Genomic DNA, 19,261 nt, shown 5'->3' with positions numbered 1-19,261 from the left:
GGAAGTCTTAAAAGATAAAGCGAGAGGGAAAGGTGGTTGCTTTTTCAGAGGTTAGAGTTCCAGGCATAAACCTCTGAATGTAACTTCCTTCTCTACTCAGACAGGTATTCAGTTACTTTTTCTTCCTCTGTCACCTCTTGATCTTTTATTCTCCCCTCCATCCTCTGTATTTATGCCTTAAGTCAAAGTCGCTCAGCCATGTCCGACTCTTTGCAACCCCATGGACTTTACAGTCCATGGAATTCTCCAGGCCAGAATACTGGCATTGGTAGCTTTTCCCTTCTCTAGGGGCTCTTCCCAACCCAGGGATGGAACCCAGGTCTCCCATATTGCAGGCAGATTCTATACCAGCTGAGCCAGGGAAGCCCCCATTTATGCCTTAAGGTCCATAGAAATTCTTCTAAACAGCACATGACTGAGTCGGCCATTGTCCAAACTCAGGATTGAACTGAGATCATTTCAGACAGGGCTTTTATCTTTGTTTTAGCTTGTTCTACCTTTCTTTTTTCCTTTCTTTTTTGTTTTATTGTAAAGTATAACAACAACAAAAAATACTAATTTTGTATTGTACAACTGAAAAAGTAATGATGGTGAACTTCCATAAACCCCGTAAAACCACTACCAAAGTCAAGAAATAGGACACAGACAGCACCCAGAAGCTCCCATGAGTCCCTTTTTATGTTCAACTCTTCTTTCCACTTTCCTAACTCTAAAGATAATCATTTCCTTGCTTTTCCATTTATTATTTACTTCCTCTCCATGCCTTCCTTAACATTGCAGTTTAGTTTTGCCTGTTTTTGAGTTTTTTGTGAATGGAATCATACTGTATTCTTTCATTCAACATTATGCCATCTATGTTGGGTGTGTCTATTTTCACTGCTATGTAAATTTCCATTGTATGAGTATAGATTTGTTTGTCCATTCCACTGTTGATGGACATTTGGGTTATTTCCAGTTTTAGGGTAGTAGGGACAAGTGCTACTGTGAACATTTTCAAACATGTTATTTCAGTACCCATGTACATGAGTGTATAATTAGGGGAACTACCTAACTAGAAGTAGAATTGCTGGATCACCAGGCATGCTTACCCTCAACTTTGCTAGATGATAGCATTCCTACTAGTAGTGTCTGAGAGTTTTCATCAGCTCCCCTTCTTGCTAATACTTCGTCTTGTCCAACTTTTTAATTTTTTGCCCCTCTGGGGAAGAGTGTGATGGTTTATCATGGCTTTATTTTTTATTTTCCGTATTAATTGAGGCTGAGCAATTTTGCATGTGTTTGTTGGTTATTCCACCTAGATCTTCTCTGGTGGGAAATTTCTAAGTCCTTTGCCCATGCATTTGTTTTAGATTGTATCTTCCTGTTGGTTTGCAGGAGTTTTCTTGACTGGATCACTGAGTCCATTTGGATTTGTTGTAATTAATGCCATATTTGTGGTTAAATCTAGCTTTTTATTTTGTACTTTCGTACTTTCTACTGTCCTATTTAATAGGGATTTTCTGGTTCACTTCAGCTCATTCCACATTTACTGAGGGTCCATTTTGCTCAATACCTGAAGCCCTTAATCAGCCTTCAAGGTTCAAGTCAGAACACAAAGGCTTAGCAGCTGTTTCTTGCTAGGACTAGATTCTGACAAGTCTACATATGTAGACTGGTAATACGTCGACCAGTTGCTGAAGTTCTGATTCTGCTTTGCTTGCATTATTGCTTCTGAAGTTCCTTTGCCAACAATTCAGCTTTAGGCAGAACCTGGCATTTTTTTCCCAGCTCCTGAAAGCCTGTTGTTTTTCTCAGACAAGTAAAAGATCCTGCCCCATTTTGTACCCAAAGTTCTTGTTCTCCCTGATTCTGCCCTGGGGCTAGAATTGAATTTCTGCACTGAATTCCCAGGGGAGCTTTGGTCTCCAAATGAGATGTTGTCACAAGGCTCAAGTTAGGATTAACTGCAGTACTCTGCTTCTTAAAGTACCACGGCACCGAGGTCCCTTATCAAGGGAGGTCTTTTGTGGTGGTGCAAAAACTATGGGTTAAATGGGTCAGATGATCAAAGTTTGCATTCAGCTAATGTTCACTGAGTGCTCATTGTGAGTGGGAACTGGGCCATGAATATGGCGGCAACAAGTCTGCAGAGGAACTCACAGGCTGGTGGCAGGAAGAGCACATAAACATAGAACCATCAACAACCATGTGACCTATCCCAGATTGGAGGGTGGTAGCACCAGCCTGGCCTCTACCTCCTGCTTTGATGACCTGGGACAAATTGCTTCACCTCTGTGAACCTCAGTTTCTAGATCAGTAACAGACTATACCTTGTGTTCTTTTGTTTTAAGCATCTTTTTTTTTTTTATACATGGTCTCTTTGAGTCTCACAATCACCCTCCCCTGTGACGTGTGTAGGGTGGATAATAACAGTAATTAAAATAGTACAACAATAATAATGAGAATATGTACCTTTAATTGAGTCCTGGGTCAAGTGATGTGCCAAGCACTTTAAGACATTATCTACTGATCCTGACATCAGTCCTGTCGGACGGGTATTATTATCAGTTCTACAGACAAGGAAACTGAGCCTCATAGAAGTTTAGTAACTGACCCAAGATCATAGTTACTGGAAGAGTCATGATTGTATCTTAGGACTGTTTTGTTTTTGCACTCTTTGTGCATATCCATATTGTGTTTTTATGATCTCCGTTGTCCATGTGAAAAAAAAAGAGAAATCAGATAATTTGCTTACAGTCATCCAGTCATTAAGCAGCTGAGATGGTATTCTCACAGCTTCTCAAACTTCAGCGTGCACACACATGACTTGTGGATCTTGTTGAAATTTCTGATTCAGTAGGCCTGGGTCAGGGCTGTGATTCTGCATTTCTCACGAGCTCCCGGGAGATGTCAATGTTTCTGGTCCTTGTAGCACACTCTAAGTGGCCAGAACGCATTGATCCTGACCTTTAGCGAGGATTTTGTGCTCCCCAAGTAGTCACACTGCCTCTACGTGAAAGCATCTTAGAGCTTGTTTCAATTACATAGTAACGGGTGTATTATGGTTCCCATGTTGACATGAATCAGCTTGGACTTTCTCTGCAAGTGACAGAAATTTATCTCCATTAAAGCATACTGGCTAATGTAAATAAAATAATATATTGGCTCATGGAACCGAAAAAAACAAGAGTAGCCCTGGGTTGCAGGCATGGCTGGATTCAGGACCCAAGTGCTATCATTAGGTCTCGGTTTCTGTCCGCTCTGCTTTCTGTTGTTCCCTTGGCCTTGTTGGGGTCTCCCTGGGATGGCCCCTGACAGCCCCTGGCTCTCTCCTCTAGGTGGCGTGATGGCTTCAGTGACTCCAGCATCTCTGGCTCCTCGGCCTCCCATTTTCCTTCACCAAGAGAAAGCCAGAGTTTTTCCTAGTGATACCAGGGAAGTCCTTCTGATACATGCGCTTCCCTGAGCCAGGCCCTGTAGCTGTGCTGTGATTGGTCAGACCATGTCACCGGCTGCATCCTGGGAGCAGGCTGGAGACGGGGTGGTTCCTGGGGAGGCAGACAGCAAAGCACTGTGTCCATATGTGTCTCTGGGCCAAAGGGCCACCACGTGGGGTCCCGCCAGGGCTTGCAGAGGTAGGGGAGATTTTGATTGGTCTTTCTCCTGTTATTTTACCTTTTGCTCACCAGACAAAGTGGAGGAGGAAGAAGGAGAGATTTTTTTTTTTTAAGGCATTTCTCCTTTCCTCAAATATTTCCTCATGCTGGTAATCTTGTCTCACTCTTTTGTGGCTGAGATTCTATTCCTCAGGGCATTTGGGACAGTAACTTTCACACAATAGGTGTCCTACAAACATGTGAAATGAGTGAGAAAATCTGAAAGAATGATAAAAAGTGAGTGTTTTCCTTCCTGCAGACCTGCATGAGAAGACTGATTATTCTGTAGAGACTTCTCCAGAATCATAGCATCTCACATGCAGAAGGGAACCTGCAGTAGTTTAAAACTGTGTGTTCCAGTCACTCCATCAGAGAACTGTCAGGGAAGTGTTCAAGTCCTCTTGCCCAGGGACTCTCATCAGGTAGATTGGGGTGGAACTGAGGCTCCAGGTGGTTTGGGAACAGTGGGCCTATTTTCAGAGCCATTGGTCTTGCCAGCCTTCTACCCACAGAGACAGTCTTTGGCCCTGGGAAGCAGTCTTGTGAGTGATCCATGATCTCTTGGTTAAGGAGAATAAATCAGTAAATGATGACTGAGGGTCTTTTCCATGTAAGATGTGGTGCCAAGAGCTACAGTGAACATGAGAAAGGTCCTCACTTGGGGGAAAGTTTGCTATCTCACTGGGCAGAGAAGTTAATCTCATGATTTAAACCTGAGTGCATCCATTCCAAGTTCCTAGAAGATCAGTGGCAAAAGGCCGTATGACTTGGTGGTGTCAAGAAGGGAGAGATTCCCGAGTAGAGCCTTGAAGGATGAGGCAACTAAACAGAGAGGGGGCTTCCGGGCAGGAGGTGGGTGAGAAGAGATGGAGAGCCTGGAAAGCACAGTGATACAGAAATAATCAGGGATGCTGTGACAGTACGTGGCTCTGACAAGTTCAGGGCTCATCTGCAAGGTGTCAGCGTCTTCCTAAGGCTCTTGAGACAAATGAAACAGCCAAGGAGGGGTCAGGAGGCACGAAACTCTCTAGCGGCTTCTTTTATGCTGGCCCAGCATTCCGTGGCCTTTATCAGGACCGCGCTCTCTGCCCCGAGGCTCTCAGTGGATGCCAGGTGGGCCTCATTATCTCACCTTTATAGGTGGAGAAGGTGAGTCTCCCACAGGCAACAAGCCATGACCCCAGGTGACCCTGCCAGCTGGCAGCAAGGCTGGGCTGCTCTTCCTGGGTGGAGATTCTTCATCCACGGAGACTCCCTGTGAGATCATACTTCCCTGGGACTGTATGGGGCTTGGAATCTCACTCTTGCCTTAAAGCAGCAAGATGTGTTGACAGAGAGCATTGTAAGTGGTCCCCTGGGGGCTGGTTGACAGTGGAAATGGATTCATTGTCTGGGTGTGTGTGTTAATATACCATCCTGTCCACTTCTGTGTGTGTTTGAAGTATTCTACAATAAAGAGGTATATCCAAACATCATCACACACCTACTCCATCCTCTTCTTTTTCCACTCCTCTGCAGTGATTATGGCTTTCTTTTACCTGCTTCCTTTATACCTTTAACCACAAGATAAGGAGGCCAGGCCTGAAGAGGAAGGTTGAGAGAGGCTTTTCTTAGGGTTGTGAAAAGTTGATTCTGTTATTTGAAAGCCTTTGGCCACTTCTGACTCCTTCTCAGATGGCAGTTGGCAGGGTGTTTGGGCCAGAGAGTGCCAACAGTTTGGAATTATCACTTAAAATAGAGGAACTGACCTCCGGTCCTCGGAGCAGGGAGTCACGGTGCCTGTGACCGCCATCTCCAGCATATAGTGTTTGCAGATTGTTGTGGCCTTTCTCTGCAACCCATCCCTCCATCTCTCCAGCCAGTCATCGTGGCATGAAACTCATCGTTCCATGAGGGGCCCAGTGCTGCTGCTGGTCAACAAGCCCATTCCCTGCTTCACCCAGCCATGCCACCTGAATAAAAGCAAATTCAGGGGGCGCTGGGCTGACTGGCCTCACAAAGCTGTTCTGTGGTTGAGAAAATAAGGGCAAGGAAATATTTAAGCCCTGAAGAGGCTCTTCTAGCCCCCAGAGAACTCTAGAAGCACCTCTCTGACCCCCAGGGGATTGCATTGGGCCACTGAGGATGTTTTTATCTGTGGTGCCTGACTGGCCAGCTCTGCCCCCTCACCAGCAAGGCATCCAGAAAGAGGAGGGCCCGAGGGGCTGTTGTCTGTAACGATGGAGGTCAGTAGGGTCCGAGAGCTCCTAGAACACCTCTGGCTGTGACACTGGCCTGACCTGCTCCTCCCTGCGGGTCTCAAGCCCACCCTGCTGCTGCCCTGGGTAACCAACAGAACCTCAGCTGCTCCCTGACCAGGCCCCTCCTCTCACCCCAGGCTTTTCTGGGTCCAGACTAGAAGGACAGTCATGAGGACCTGAGGTTCTAGAGAGTAGAAGAAGGGTGTTGGGGGCCCTGGGGACTCTTTTTGCTACAGAAAGTCCCTGATCCAGCCCCCTCAGGGAATTTGGATGTTTTGAAAAGTTGCCATGGTACATTTCACCCGCTGTGGGGGCACATTCATTAATCTTGGGCTGTTCCAGCTTGGCAGGGTGAGGACAGATTTGGGCCTGCCTGGTGCCAGCAGATCTTGTCCCACGTCTCTGCTCTTGGTCTTGATGGCTCTCACGGGCTTTCCCAGGCTGGCCCACATGGAGGCAGTGATACTGTGGGTCTCCTAAGGACCAGCCATCCCAGGCTGGCCTTTCCTGGGATGATGCAGGAGGCAACTTTCACTTTGTGGTCCAAGAGGGGACAGGCAGGAAGAAGACCACTCAGTGGGTTCAGATCAACCTTCTCGTTCTACCAACAACTCAGGCAGGTGGACAGGTGGTCTGCAGTGGGGTGGAAGGAGGCACTCTGGCAGGAGCCTTCTTCTTCATGCAGACCCACAGCCCCAGCTCCTTCCCTTGCTTCCCTTGCCTTGGGTTGCTGCTTCTGGTCCAGTCTAAGCAGTTAGGGTGCAAGTTGGCTGTGCAGGGCTTGGGTGATCTAGTTGCTCATAGGTGACACTTCGTAGGCTTATAGAGGGGCCACCTTTATAGCTACGGTCAGATGAAAGGGATCATTTGCCAAAACTGTGAGGCCTGCTCTCAGGTGGGTATCCTGACCTGTGCTAGCTCCTGAGCGTTTTATTGAATAGGATGGTCTGGCTCTTGACCTCCCCCTCCTCCTTTATAACCACAGTGGTATCGATCACTGACTTCTCTTCTCTTCTCTTGTGATTCAAGTTGACAAGTGATCCTTCCCTGGCTTGAACATTTTACATCCCTTCCCTAAGTCCTAGCCCTGACGTCTCCTCTGAAACCACAGGAGGCTCCTCCTTAATTCTCTCCTCCCTCTGTTATTCCTCAGCACAACCCTCAATGGCATCAGTAACACAGATCAGTGGCTGTGCACCCAGCTCATGGAGCTCACTTCATATCTTTGGCCCTGGGTCTCACATCTATAAGATGAGGTGTTTGGTGATACCTGACATCCATATAGGCTCTAAGATTTCATGATCCTTTGTTAACTGTTGGGTTGGCCAAAAACTTCATTTGGGTTTAAACACACTTTTTGGCCAACCCAATACATAGGGGGAAAAAAATAAGGATATAAAGAACAGTTAATTACATTTCCTAAGAAAATTATTTGTAAAAAATTGACATTATAGACTAAGGGCTTTGAAGTCTTTTTAAAACATCAGTATTATAGGGACAGCAGAGGATGAGATGGTTAGACAGCATCTGCGATTCAGTGGACATGAATTTGAGCAAACTCCAGAAGATAGTGGAGGACAGAGGAGGCTGGTGTGATGCAGTCCACGGGGTTGCAAAGAATTGGACATGACTTAGCGACTGAACAACAACAACAATTTTGGGGATATAAATCACAAAGCATAAATTTACCCTGCTCCATCCATTTTAATTGAATGGACGAATTCTGTGTACTCTTTTGCAAAATGCTTCCATCCTTCTGTGCTCATGAATTTCATTTTTAACCATTTACTTTTATTGTTTTCTTATTGTTTGTCCACGCTGGCTTTAGGAAAGGGCTTTGGTTGGGATTTGGGGGCTGGGGTTGGTCCTGTCCTGGCACAGTCACCATACGGTGACTTCTGGAAGGGTGGAGCCTTGGGTACTTGTATCCTCAGCTGTGAAACCTGGCTCACAGCCTGCACTGCCCACCTTGCAGATTTCCATTTAGCACTAAATGACCCACTAAAAGAACCACGCTGTAGTCAGGAGCTGCTGGAAGCGTGGGGGCGTGGAAAGGACCTTGGAATTAAAATGCCGGTTGCCAAGTCCTAACCATCTCTGTATATGTGTTCCTTAACCCAGCACAACTCCAGGGGTCCCCCTAGAACACAGCGTGGCTGGTGACTGGAGCTGTGCCAGGCAGAACTCTGCCTTGATGTCTCTGGGTCTCAGTTTCCTCAGATGTAAAGTGTGGGGGCTGCATTCTCTGATCTTCAAGTCTCTTTCTAAGTTGTAATGCCTCTTCCCCTCCCTCCCTCTTTCCTTTTGTTCCTTTCACATATTGGATATTTTCTTTTATTTTGGAGGGAGGTGGGAGGTGGGTAGTAACAAATGCTGCTTTTCCCCCTCACCTGGATAGTGAGCCTCAGACCTGTTCCTTCCCAGCTTAATGGATGCCATGTGCCCTGGACCACTCAGCCCCGACTGTTCAGCATTATGCTCATACTGCTCATCCTCTGGATTAAACTTTCTCCCCCTAAGAAGGCTCTTTTCCCCCGTTGGTGGATGGGGCAATGAACCCAAGTCCTAGCTGCTTCCCTCTGGTGTTTGCAAGGCCTTCTCAGGTCTGACAGTGACCCTCTGACTTTGCCTAGAAACCTGGGAAGACCGTGGCTGCCATCATCCAGGACATCCATTCCCAGAGGGAGAGGGACATGTTCCGGGAAGCAGAAAGGTGAGGCCCGGCCTTGGTCTCAGGGCAGATTCTGGGTCATTGGAACATCCTCCCCTTTCTTAGGGGTACTTGAGTCATTCTGTGCCCTGCCCTTGCGTCATCCTGCCCGTCAGCTTTTTCTGGGCATTACACTTCTTTGTGTCCGATCGAGTGCTCAGGTTAAACCTCAGAAAAATTCAAGATGCTCAGCTTCCTTCTTTGTTGTAAAGGCATATAGGAGAGGGTCTGCTGATATATGACTCTTAGGGGCAAGGGTACACTCTGCTAAAATGGCCTGGAAGTGTGTGTGGTGTATGTGTGCTGTGTGGTTGTGTTGTGTATGTGGTATATTGTATGTGTGTATGTTTATGTGCAGTGTGTGTATTTTGTTTGTGTTATATGGTTGTATTGTGTGTGTTGTGTTGTATGTGTGTTTGATGTGTGTAGAGTGTTGTGTGTGGTGTCTGGTGTGTGTTTGTGTGCAGTGTGGGTGTATGTGTATTGTACGTGTGGTATATCTATGGGGTCTGTGTGTGTGTTTGCGTGATATGTGTGGTGTGGGTGTAGGTGGGCTGTGAGTGTGGTAGGTGTATGTGTATGTCTTCTGTTTAGAGACAACCCCTGATTTTTCTTGAGCTGAATGTAGGTGCAGAAACGTGTGTGACTTGACCGGTCATTCACTCAACATTGAGTGCATTCAGTTTTCCGACTCATTTCTCCCGACTGAAGTTGTGACTGCCAGGCTGAGGCTGCAAGTTCACCACTGTCACCGCCCTGCAGAGTGAAGTCCCTGCGGAGGCCACTGTGCAGAACAGCAGGAGCGGCAGCTGGTACATATGCCTTTATATGGCATATATACCATATATGTACCATATATGCCTGCTCATATATGCCTTTACAACAAGGGAGCAGCTGAGAGGAAGCTGAGCATCTGTGGTTTTTACCCAGAGCTGCCGCAGGTGGCGCTCTAACCTTGCCGCAGAGGGCCCAGCCCAGGCTGTATCCCCAGAGGAGGTCAAAGCTGGTCCCAAGGAGCCACATCTCTTGTCCCCTGGTCAGTGAGGACTGCGTGGTTTTCCTGTATTTGGAAACCAAATGGAAGTTCCCCATCCTTTTAGAATATTGGGCGGATGACTCAACTGACCTGTTCAATAACAACTGTGTGTGTGTCTATCTTTGTTTGCAGCTGTTCAGGGTTGGGATTTTGGTTTGTTTCAAATATCGTGGCTGTTTGAGTTTTTTTAGGACACGTGTGAAGCCGCAGCATGCCCCTGCAGTTCTGTGGTAGAGTCCCGAGGGCAGGTGACCAGGAAGTTTTGCTCTGAACCCTAGATAGGCTCGGGTCCTTTTCTGGATTTCTGTTTCATCATCTGATACATGAGCAGGTCAGAGCTCTAGGGCCTCTTCCAACCCCAAATGCCTTCCTAGAAAAATGGAGGCCAAGAGGCGGCCTTTACTTCGGTGGAGGCCAGGTGTAGGGGTGACTTCGGTCTCCTAGTCAAGAGGTCGGCTGACTGAACCCCAGGTTAGGCAGCCTCTCCCCCCAGGCTGGACCAGAGCCACCTTGCCCGACCCCAAACTCCACCCCGCTCCCCCGGACAGTCTCCTGCTCCCTGAGGGTAGCTCATTTCCAAGAGGAGATGTGGCTGAGTCAAACCAGCCCAATTATTCATCCCCATTCCCAGGAGCATTATGAGGAAAGAAGCAGAGGGCAGCCAGCATTGCGCCCAGGGAAAATCCCTCCCTAAGCGCAGAGGGAGGCGGAGCTTGCTCCTGGACCACTCTGGGCGCTCTGCACAGTGGTGGTAAGAGCGCATGGCCGGGTGGGGTCACGTGCACCGTGGCTCTATTGCAGAGATGGGGTGTATCTGGCCGGGGTGGGGGGTCCTGCGGGTGCCACATATTCTAAAGCGGCTCCTTTCCCCCCCCCCCCCCGCCAGGTACGGCCCAGAAAGGCCGCGATCTCGAAGTCCAGTGAGCCGGTCGCTGTCCCCAAGGTCCCACACTCCGAGCTTCACCTCCTGCAGCTCTTCTCACAGTCCCCCGGGCCCCTCCCGGGCCGACTGGGGCAACGGCCGGGACTCGTGGGAGCACTCTCCCTACGCCAGGAGGGAGGAAGAGCGAGGCCCAGCGCCATGGAGGGAGAACGGGGAGGACAAGAGGGACAGGACGGAGACGTGGACACATGATCGCAAGCACTACCCCCGGCAACTAGACAAAGCCGAGTTAGATGAGAGACTGGAAGTGGGGAGGGGCTACAGAGAAAAGCACCCGAGGTCTGGGTCCCCCAACCCGCTCCACTCCGCGTCGGGCTACAAAAGCCGAGAAGACGGCTACCACCGGAAAGAGTCCAAGGGCAAATCGGACAAGTACCTGAAGCCCCAGCAGGATGCCCCGGGGAGGTCCAGGAGGAAAGATGAGGCCAGGCTGCGAGAAGGCAGGCACCCCCACGCTGACGACTCGGGCAGGGAAGATGGGCTGGAGCCCAAGGGCACCAAGGCCAAACAGAGTGAGAAGAACAGAGCCAAGAGACCTGATCGAGACCAAGAAGGAGCTGATGACAGAAAAGATAGGATGGCAGAGAATGAGGTAAGGATGGAATCCCTTTCCTCCAGGTGAGGAGAGGCAGGTCCCAGGGAGAAGACTAATAAGGATAATGAACATTTATGGGATGAATGAAATGCTTACTGAATGTGTACTCTGTGCCAGGCACTGTGCTAACCATGTTATCTCAACTCATTTAATCCTCACAGCAACCCTAGGAGGAAATACTAGTAATAATACTATCGTTACTGTGGATGAGGCAACTGAAGCCCAGAGAGCTTAAGTTAGTTGCCCAGGGACACACAGTCAGGAAATGGTGGAACTGGAATGACACTCAGGTGATGTGGCTCCAAGTCCCACGGCACCCTCCTGCCTTTACTGGAAGTTCAGCAAGGACTTGATGCAGAGGCCTTCCGTTGGATTTTGTCTGTTTGTCCAGGGTGGAGTGGCCCTGAGGTGTTTGCACCCACACACTCTGCCAGGGTAGATTAGACCTTTGTTCTGCTCCATCCTTTCTCCTGCCAAAAGCATCCACCAGTGTTGGGCTTTGATGAGAGGTGGTAAAGGAGAAGCCACCACCACCCACTAAATTATACTGGGTGCCCAGGGCTTGGTGTGTTTCTCCAGATGTAGTGTTCTCCTTCCACTGGAATAAAAACGCTCAGCAGTTGGCTGGCACCTTCCATCCAAATGCCTCATCCAGGGCTCACCATCTGCTGCAGGACTTCAGTCCTCTTTGTGACCCACTGATGTTAAACTCTCATCACCATCTTGAGAACAGCCTATAACCTACAGGGTTGCCCCAGGAGCCAGAGAACAGGCAACAACTGAACTTGGGGAATGAAGGCTAAGGACAGGGTCCCTGCCTTTCTTACGATATGCCAGGCACCTTTCACCACAGGGCCTTTGTATGGCATTCCCCTGCCTGGGAACCCCTCCCCTCCCCGTCCACATGGCTCCCTTCTCAGCTCCTGTGTCTTTACTCATTGTCACAACCTCCAGGGTTTATTCTCGGTCACCACATAAAATCACCACATCCCAACCCACTTCTCATCCTTCCCTGCTTTCTTTTTCTTAGTGGCATCTGTCTCCTAATCTATGTCCTAACGTCTTTGTTTTGTATAGGGCCTGCTCTCCCTCCCAGCCCTCCCCCACCCCAACCCCCTTGTGAGCTCAATGAGGGCAGGAATTTGTGTCACTGCCAGTCCCCCCCTAATTCCTGGATTAGGGTTTGGCACAGAGTGGGCGTTCAATAAGTATTTATCAAAGGAATGAATGATTGAGTCCAGACTCTGGAGGCAGAAGCCTGGCTTCTGAGAATTAGGTCACACCCTGTTCTTTTTGGCCTCAGTTTTCTCATTTGTGAAATGGGTGTGATCACAAGGCTGCTGGAAGACTTTTAACAAGACTGTGTTCATGGGAAACCCTGGGAGAGTCTGGAGGGAGTGCCCGTGCGGGCAAAGCCATTGTCTGAGCTGTTCAGTGTCTGTGGGAGGCCGCAGCCAGACATGAGGCTCTGCCCTGACCATGAGACCAAAAGAAAAAGAATGAAGACAAGGCAGTGAATAGGGCAACATGGGAAAGAGGCTCTCCTCCACTTTCCTGGCAGGGGCACCAAGGTTTACAGACCCAGATGCCTAGAGCAGGGAAACCAGACAAGTGACACAGACCAGGTAGCATGACCAAAGCCAGGGAGAAGAGCTGGGAATGTGGTGGACCAAGGAGGAAATGCCTGTATTTTGGGCCAGCCACTTTTCAGTTTCATTCTATGGCTGCCGTGCAGGCACACACACCCTGTGCTGTCTGATTTCCCTTTTCTTAGAGCAAGACCAAAGTCCAGAGGCAGACATCTGTGTGAAATTTCCCATGTTTTAGAAACTGTGTAAAACAAAACATGTCCGTAGGTCAGGTGGAGCCCCAGGGGTCCCCAGAGCATGGCCCGCAGGAAAAACAATCCACAGGAGAGAGAAATATCAAAAGAACTCATGCTCAGTTCAAAGCCGAGATAGAGCCCCATGCTTGCTGGGGGGCAGGTGTCTACTTGTTACTCACTCCACCCTCTCCTACCAGTCTCCATTCTCATATTCATGGAGCATCTGGCACTAGGGCTGCAGTTGTGAGTCAACGCTAAAATGACTCTTGATTGCACGGAGCTCATGGTCTCATGAAAAACATGCTCACCAAATAATTCCTTCATTGAACAGATGCGTATGAGTGTTAAGTGTTAAGGAGGTGGAGGAGGCAGTGCTACTAGTGCCTTTAACAAACCAGAGGTTTTCCTGGCTTAGGATGTGCCTGTTGAAGTTGAAAGGAATGGTGGGTATTTACTGGGTCAAAAGGAAGGAGAACAGACAGAGGGGATATCATGTGCAAAGGCCCTGTGGCTGGAGGCCAGTGCTGCTGGCGCAGAGAGAGCCAGGGATAGAATGGTGGGAGGTGAGGCTGATGTGTCAATGAGGTCTGCATCATGCTGACCTTTACAGGCAGGTTGAGGGGTTTTGTCTTTATTCTAAGTTCTAGGGGAAGGAAATGAAGCTTTTAGGCAAGAAGGTGCAGGGAGGATATAATCATTTTTACATTTTGGAATCATCATTCCCGAGGACCTTGGGGAGAGCACACTTGGGAGGAAGCTGCCAAGCAGAAGGGGGAGACCAGTTACTAGGTGGTTTAGCAGTGACCCCGGTCCTGACAGTGCCACCTGCAATAGTTGGGACCTAATAGTTTGCTCCCTGAGCTGGTGGGTGGGGATGACGGGGCGGGAGGAGGCGCGAGTGTATTGGTTGCCTTTGTCTGTTACCCATAAGCTGCTGTCACCTGGAAATGGTCCCAGGTCTAGGGATGCCCTGAAAGGCACCCCGGTGTCTCCTTTGCCTGCAGGGACAAAAGGCAGGGGGTCCTTCTGGCGAGGGGTTTTTCAGAGGCCGGCTGTCCCTGCCTCTCCCAGCTAGAACTGGAGGGAGTCTCTTTACTGTGTTGATCTGGATGTGTGGCTGCAGGAACTGCCTGGGAAGGGTACAGGCTGTTTATTTTGACAAGGGAGGATGGTGGGTAATTTATTCGGGAAGACAGAAAATAAAAGTGGCCCCCTGTTGGTAGAAGCTCTGGTTTCTGAGGGCTGAAAAGGCATTTGGAGCTGCTTTGAGCTCAGGTCAGCTCAGAAGACTAGAGCAGAGATTCTGCTGCAAACACTGGAAAAGGCAAAGACTTGAGGATTTGAACTGTCCTTTCCTGGCCGGTCATAACTAGTTAAACCCGTCAGCCCTGAGCTCCCAGCTGGGCTGGCTCCTTGTCAGCAAAGAGGTGTGTCTGCTCGTAAGAAATCAGAGCAAGAGTGGTTTACTTTGAGCCAACCTCGGCCAGAGTTGTCGAGAAAATGCAGCTTGCTCCCAAGAACATCCGGGAACACTCATTGCTTTGGTGGCCAAAGTTTAAGTCATGGGAGAATATCCTCCTCAAGCTTCTAAACCGGGGGTTGGCAAGTGTTTTTCTACAAAAAAACAGAGAGTAATTATTTTCGGCCATGTGGGCAAGTAGGCCAAATTGAGGATATTATGTAGGTACTTGTATCATCATTTAGCATGCAACTGTTTAGAGATGTGAGAAGCATTGTTAGTTTACAGACTGCACAGAAAAGAAGCCCTGGGTCAGATTTGGCTTGAGGATGAGAGTTGGCTGACCCCTGTTTTAAAGGCGGGTCAGAGACCCTAATTCTCAAAGCAAACACCTGCTTTCAGTTATTCAGTTTCCCAGACATGAGTGCTAGCATGAGGGACCTAATCTGAGGGAAGGGATGGGAGGAAGGAAGGAGGGAAAGGATAGCTAACTGGGGCAATAACTCTAGGACAGAGATAAGTCAAAAGTGAGGTGAGGGGGCCCTGATTGGGTGACAACACCCTTCCTAACCATAAGTGGCCTGGAAGTGATTTTTTTATGGCTAATACAGATCTGTTGGTGAGACGTCACTATGATGGTTATGAACCCCAGGGTCAGATTCCCCTTGTCCCCTTTATTTACCCTCACTGTCTACAGATATCACGGCTGCAAAAAGGACCCAATCTGCCAGGGATTTCTGTCTCCCTAAAGTCCTCAGGGAAAACGTTAGTGAAACATCTCTCTGCCTCCATGTGTCTGTGTGACCTCGAGCAAGTTACTTAACCTCTCTGAGCCTCAGTGTCCCCATCTGTAAAAAGAATATGATAACAGCACCTGCCTCCAAGGGATTTTGTGAGGATAAAGGAAGTGATGTGTGTGAAATGCATCTGACATCATTAGCTGTTCTGTGTGTTCCTTTTCTCCTGGTGTGCCCTCTGTCACTGTTCACTATCGATTTGGTTTGTTCTGTGCTTCCTTTGCTAAGGCTGTAAAAGAGGAACAGGAGAGCATGGAAGAGAGTCCCCCATCAGTGGGCAGACAAGAGAAAGAAACAGAGTCCTCCGATACAGAAAACAGAAGGGCAAGGAAGGTAAAGTTTGTGCCAGATGCTGGCAGTGTCGCCACATTGGCAAAATGGCTCCGGGGCACCAAGTCACAGGCCTCCCCAAGTCATCGGCCTTCCCGTGCTGCCTGGGGATGACCTGCTTGCTGCATGGCATGTGTCTGAGACCCCACCTGTGGGTCCATGAATGAAGCCAGCACTTTCTGGAGTAATGGCTTCCCCTGGGATCTTTGCACAGTCTTTATTGAAGAGATCTTTACCACCTGCCTGGGCTCTGTCTCCGTCTTCAGTAACTTGGCTGAGCTCATAAGAGAAAGCATGTGCCCACAAAAGACTCCAGGCTACAGAGCCAGACTCCAAAAATAGGCAGGTCCTGGGGAGGGGCTGCAGGCAGAAGGGGGCTTTGGGTACTCAGGCTAGGGCCCTGACCTCAGTAGGCCCTGACGCTGGGATTAACCAAACATCTACTGTGCTTGTAAAGATTATTTTACTTATTTAAAATGAAAAACCCAGTCACAGGGCTGGGGCTGCCACAGCAAAAAGAAATGTCCTTGGAGCGTGGCCAGCTTCGTGCCTTTCCAGTCAGAAGAGGCAGAGAGATGAGTATCACTGGCTGGAAGCTGATCTCCTAAATCTGGCTGCCGGGCCCCTGGGCTGCTGGGGACGTGAAGGGAAAGTCTCGGGAGGAGCCAAGTGTGAACTGTGGCTATGGAGGGTTGTACCCTTGCTGGGAGAAGGTGTTTGGGGGGACCTTGTAAGGACTTCGCTGCAGTTACATTTAGTGATGCCCTGCAAGCAGGTTGATGCATTTAGAGCTTATAACTTACTCATTCATTCAGAAACTATCTCAGAACTTAAAAAAATAAAGTTTCTAGAAATTAATCATAAAAAGATGAGCAGAGATTATTATCTATTGATAGGAAGTATGTGGAGCTTCTCTGGTGGCCCAGGTGTTAAAGAATCTGTCTGCAATGCAGGAGACCCAGGGTTTGATCCCTGGGTCAGAAAGATCCTCTGGAGAAGGGAATGGCTACCCACTCCAATATTATTGCCTGGAGAATCCCATCAGCTGTAGTCCACGGGGTCGCAAAGAGTCAGATGCAACTTAGCAGCTAAGCACCGCCATAGAGTGCTTCATGATAGGAAGTGGGCTAAATAACTTTGACTGGAATCCTGCATGGGCGTTAATAGTTATGGTAGAGATGTAGATTCTGTGCTACAGAAGCACCTCTAAGCCATAATGCCAAATAAAAATGTAAGCTACCCACAGCTAAAAACAAAACAAACAAAAAAAACCCCAGTCTGTTTATTGAGCACCTGTTATGTACTAGGAGTTGAGATTCTTTGTGCTACTTGGTGGGTTAAGCATTAAGGGCTTACTCCAACTCCTGTGCTATTTTGAGGTCCATCCTAGGGATGAATCAGTGATGAGAGATCGAATGGTTTGCAGCTCCTAATTACCAGGTAGCAGTAAGATTGCACAGCATCTTTCCAGTTTGAGGGGTCTTGTGGTCAAGATTTGCACCCTCTTCTGGTTAAATACTAAGAACCAGGCCTTAGCCACCCTCTGACCTCCATCCGCATTTTTATTCAGGAGCAGGATTCGGAGAGTGGAAGTGAGGCTGAGGGTGAGAGCTGGTACCCCACGAACATGGAGGAGCTGGTGACAGTGGATGAGGTAGGGGAGGAAGAAGATTTTATCATGGAACCAGACATCCCAGAACTGGAGGAGATTGTGCCCATAGACCAGAAGGACAAAATCTGTGCAGAAATATGTCCCTGTGTGACAACTGCCTTAGACCTGGACTTCACCAAAGGTTTCGCCAAGGAGGGAGTCAAGACCATCGGGAACGGGGCTGCGGAAATCAGCCTCAAGTCGCCCGAAGAACTGCCTTCTGCTTCCACGGGCTGTCCCAGTGACATGGACGTGGAGATGCCTGGCCTAAATCTGGATGCTGAGCGGAAGCCAGCTGAATGCGAGACAGGCCTCTCCCTGGAGGGCTCAGATTGCTACGAGAAGCCCGCAAAGGGAGGAGAGAGCTCAGATGTTCCTCTGGCCCCTCCACTTCTGCAAATGTCTTCCCCCAAGCCAGCAGAGGAGAGGGCCTGGCAGCCCAGCCCATTTCTCGATGACTGCAAGGCCAGGGGGACCCCCGAAGATGGGGCTGGTGAAGGCAGCCCCCTGGAGGAGAAAGCCGGCCCCCCTACCGAAACCGACCTCCAAAGCCAGGCTTGCCAAGGAGCGTTGACCCCAGGTAACTCCCTCCCTTTTTCCTCCCTTTTTCTCTGTGCGGCTGGGTTGATCCGACCACTGCTTGCCTGGAGCAGTGTGTGGGCAAGTGCAGGCTGGAACCAGCAGAAGTCAGGGTTCAGCCAGCGTGAAAGCTGGTGCAGGAGGCAAGCTGAAAAGCCTGGTTAAACTGCTAGAGCTTTGAGGCAGTGGTTAGCTCTTAGCTTTTAGGTAGGGGACGTTGGATAGGAGACCACACATTTTCTGAAAAGCAGACTCAGATGGGACGTACTTCTTTGCCTTGACAGGAGCCCAGATGAACTCTGACAACTAAATTAGCAAGTGTTTGGGGTTTATCAAAGGAGCTTTGGTTCCTGGGGATCAGCAAGCAGCCTCTCCTGCCTGCGCCACAGAGGACCACCCAGGCCGTTACACTGTGAGGCCTGAGTGAGGGGGCAGAGCTTTAGAGGGCAAGAAAGGAGAGAAAGGAATGGGCAGAGGGCAGAATGACGGGCTTATGGGCTTACGAAGGGGCCTGGCTGGTTTCCCTTCTCACCACCTCAGACCCACTTTTCTCCAGGGTCTGATGGTGAAACCAGACTTGTCTCGGGATCTCCTCCACCTCCATTGGAGGTGATGTTGTGTCTGTGCCTGGCACTATGACATCATGAAGACAGAGTTTAAAATAGGCTAAGCCCAGTCCTCTCTGCCAAGTGGAAACTAAGATCCAGCAAGAGCTGTGGGGGGAGGGGGGAGGCGTGGCCCTCCATGTTCTCCCTATGAAAATAGCTAGAAATTCATTTTGTAGAAAGCCTGTGGCATTCCAGAGTTTGAAGGAAGTGGGGATAAGAGTCCAGGGCAGAAAATAGAGAGGAAGGGCTTAAAAATAAACATTTCAACCCAGTGCTCTGTGGTTGGCACAAGCTGGTAGGTGAGCAGGTGGTCTGGGCTTCCCTCCATGTCAAGCTGACCTGAGCTGTTTTTCACCTGTGTGGATCTGAGCCTCCATGGAAACTCTGCCGTGAGCTGCCTTGTTGCTAGAGCAATGCTGAGGCCTGGGCTGTGTCTAGAGAAGGCAAGAATAAAGGAAGAGTGAGTGCCATTCACCTTGCTCGGATTGAACCTCCTCTGTGTTGTAGTATAGGTCTTGACATGCACTGGTGTTCGTGGCTCATTAGCTTCCCCAGTGTTTGGAGTTCATATTTAATAACACTGCTCAACAGGCTTGGGGTGAGAATGGCATCGCCTCTTCTGCCCGCCTCGGTGCTCCTGTGGACGTCAGCACAATTTTTGTACTTCAGTGATTCTTCTGCCTGCAGAGATGGAGTGATACTGAATCGGGGGTATGCGGGTGGATCATTCCAACCGAAGGCATCAGAGGCCCATCCCCCACAGAGCCAATGCAAAGATTTGCCAAGTTTTCTTGTGTGTGGCGTTCTTTTGGCAGCCGTAAAAGCTCTTTATTCTAGCACTTTGGTTCTAATT

General features: G+C 49.2%; 1 protein-coding gene across 5 annotated transcripts in view; it reads left to right on the top strand.

Moving 5' to 3' along the window:
• Positions 1–19,261, top strand: part of RBM20 (RNA binding motif protein 20) — a 194,595-nt gene that overhangs the window by 160,047 nt on the left and 15,287 nt on the right. For all 5 annotated transcript variants that reach the window (XM_043475465.1, XM_043475469.1, XM_043475467.1 and 2 more), the window contains exons 8-11: positions 8,509–8,588; positions 10,508–11,156; positions 15,469–15,573; positions 17,141–17,801. In XM_043475465.1, the coding sequence (XP_043331400.1) occupies positions 8,509–8,588; positions 10,508–11,156; positions 15,469–15,573; positions 17,141–17,801 (1,495 nt within the window). The remainder of the gene's footprint in view (positions 1–8,508; positions 8,589–10,507; positions 11,157–15,468; positions 15,574–17,140; positions 17,802–19,261) is intronic.

The sequence above is a fragment of the Cervus canadensis genome, chromosome 8 (genome assembly GCF_019320065.1).
Source record: "Cervus canadensis isolate Bull #8, Minnesota chromosome 8, ASM1932006v1, whole genome shotgun sequence".
NCBI lineage: Eukaryota > Metazoa > Chordata > Mammalia > Artiodactyla > Cervidae > Cervus > Cervus canadensis.
This window is presented reverse-complemented; position numbering and strand designations above follow the sequence as displayed.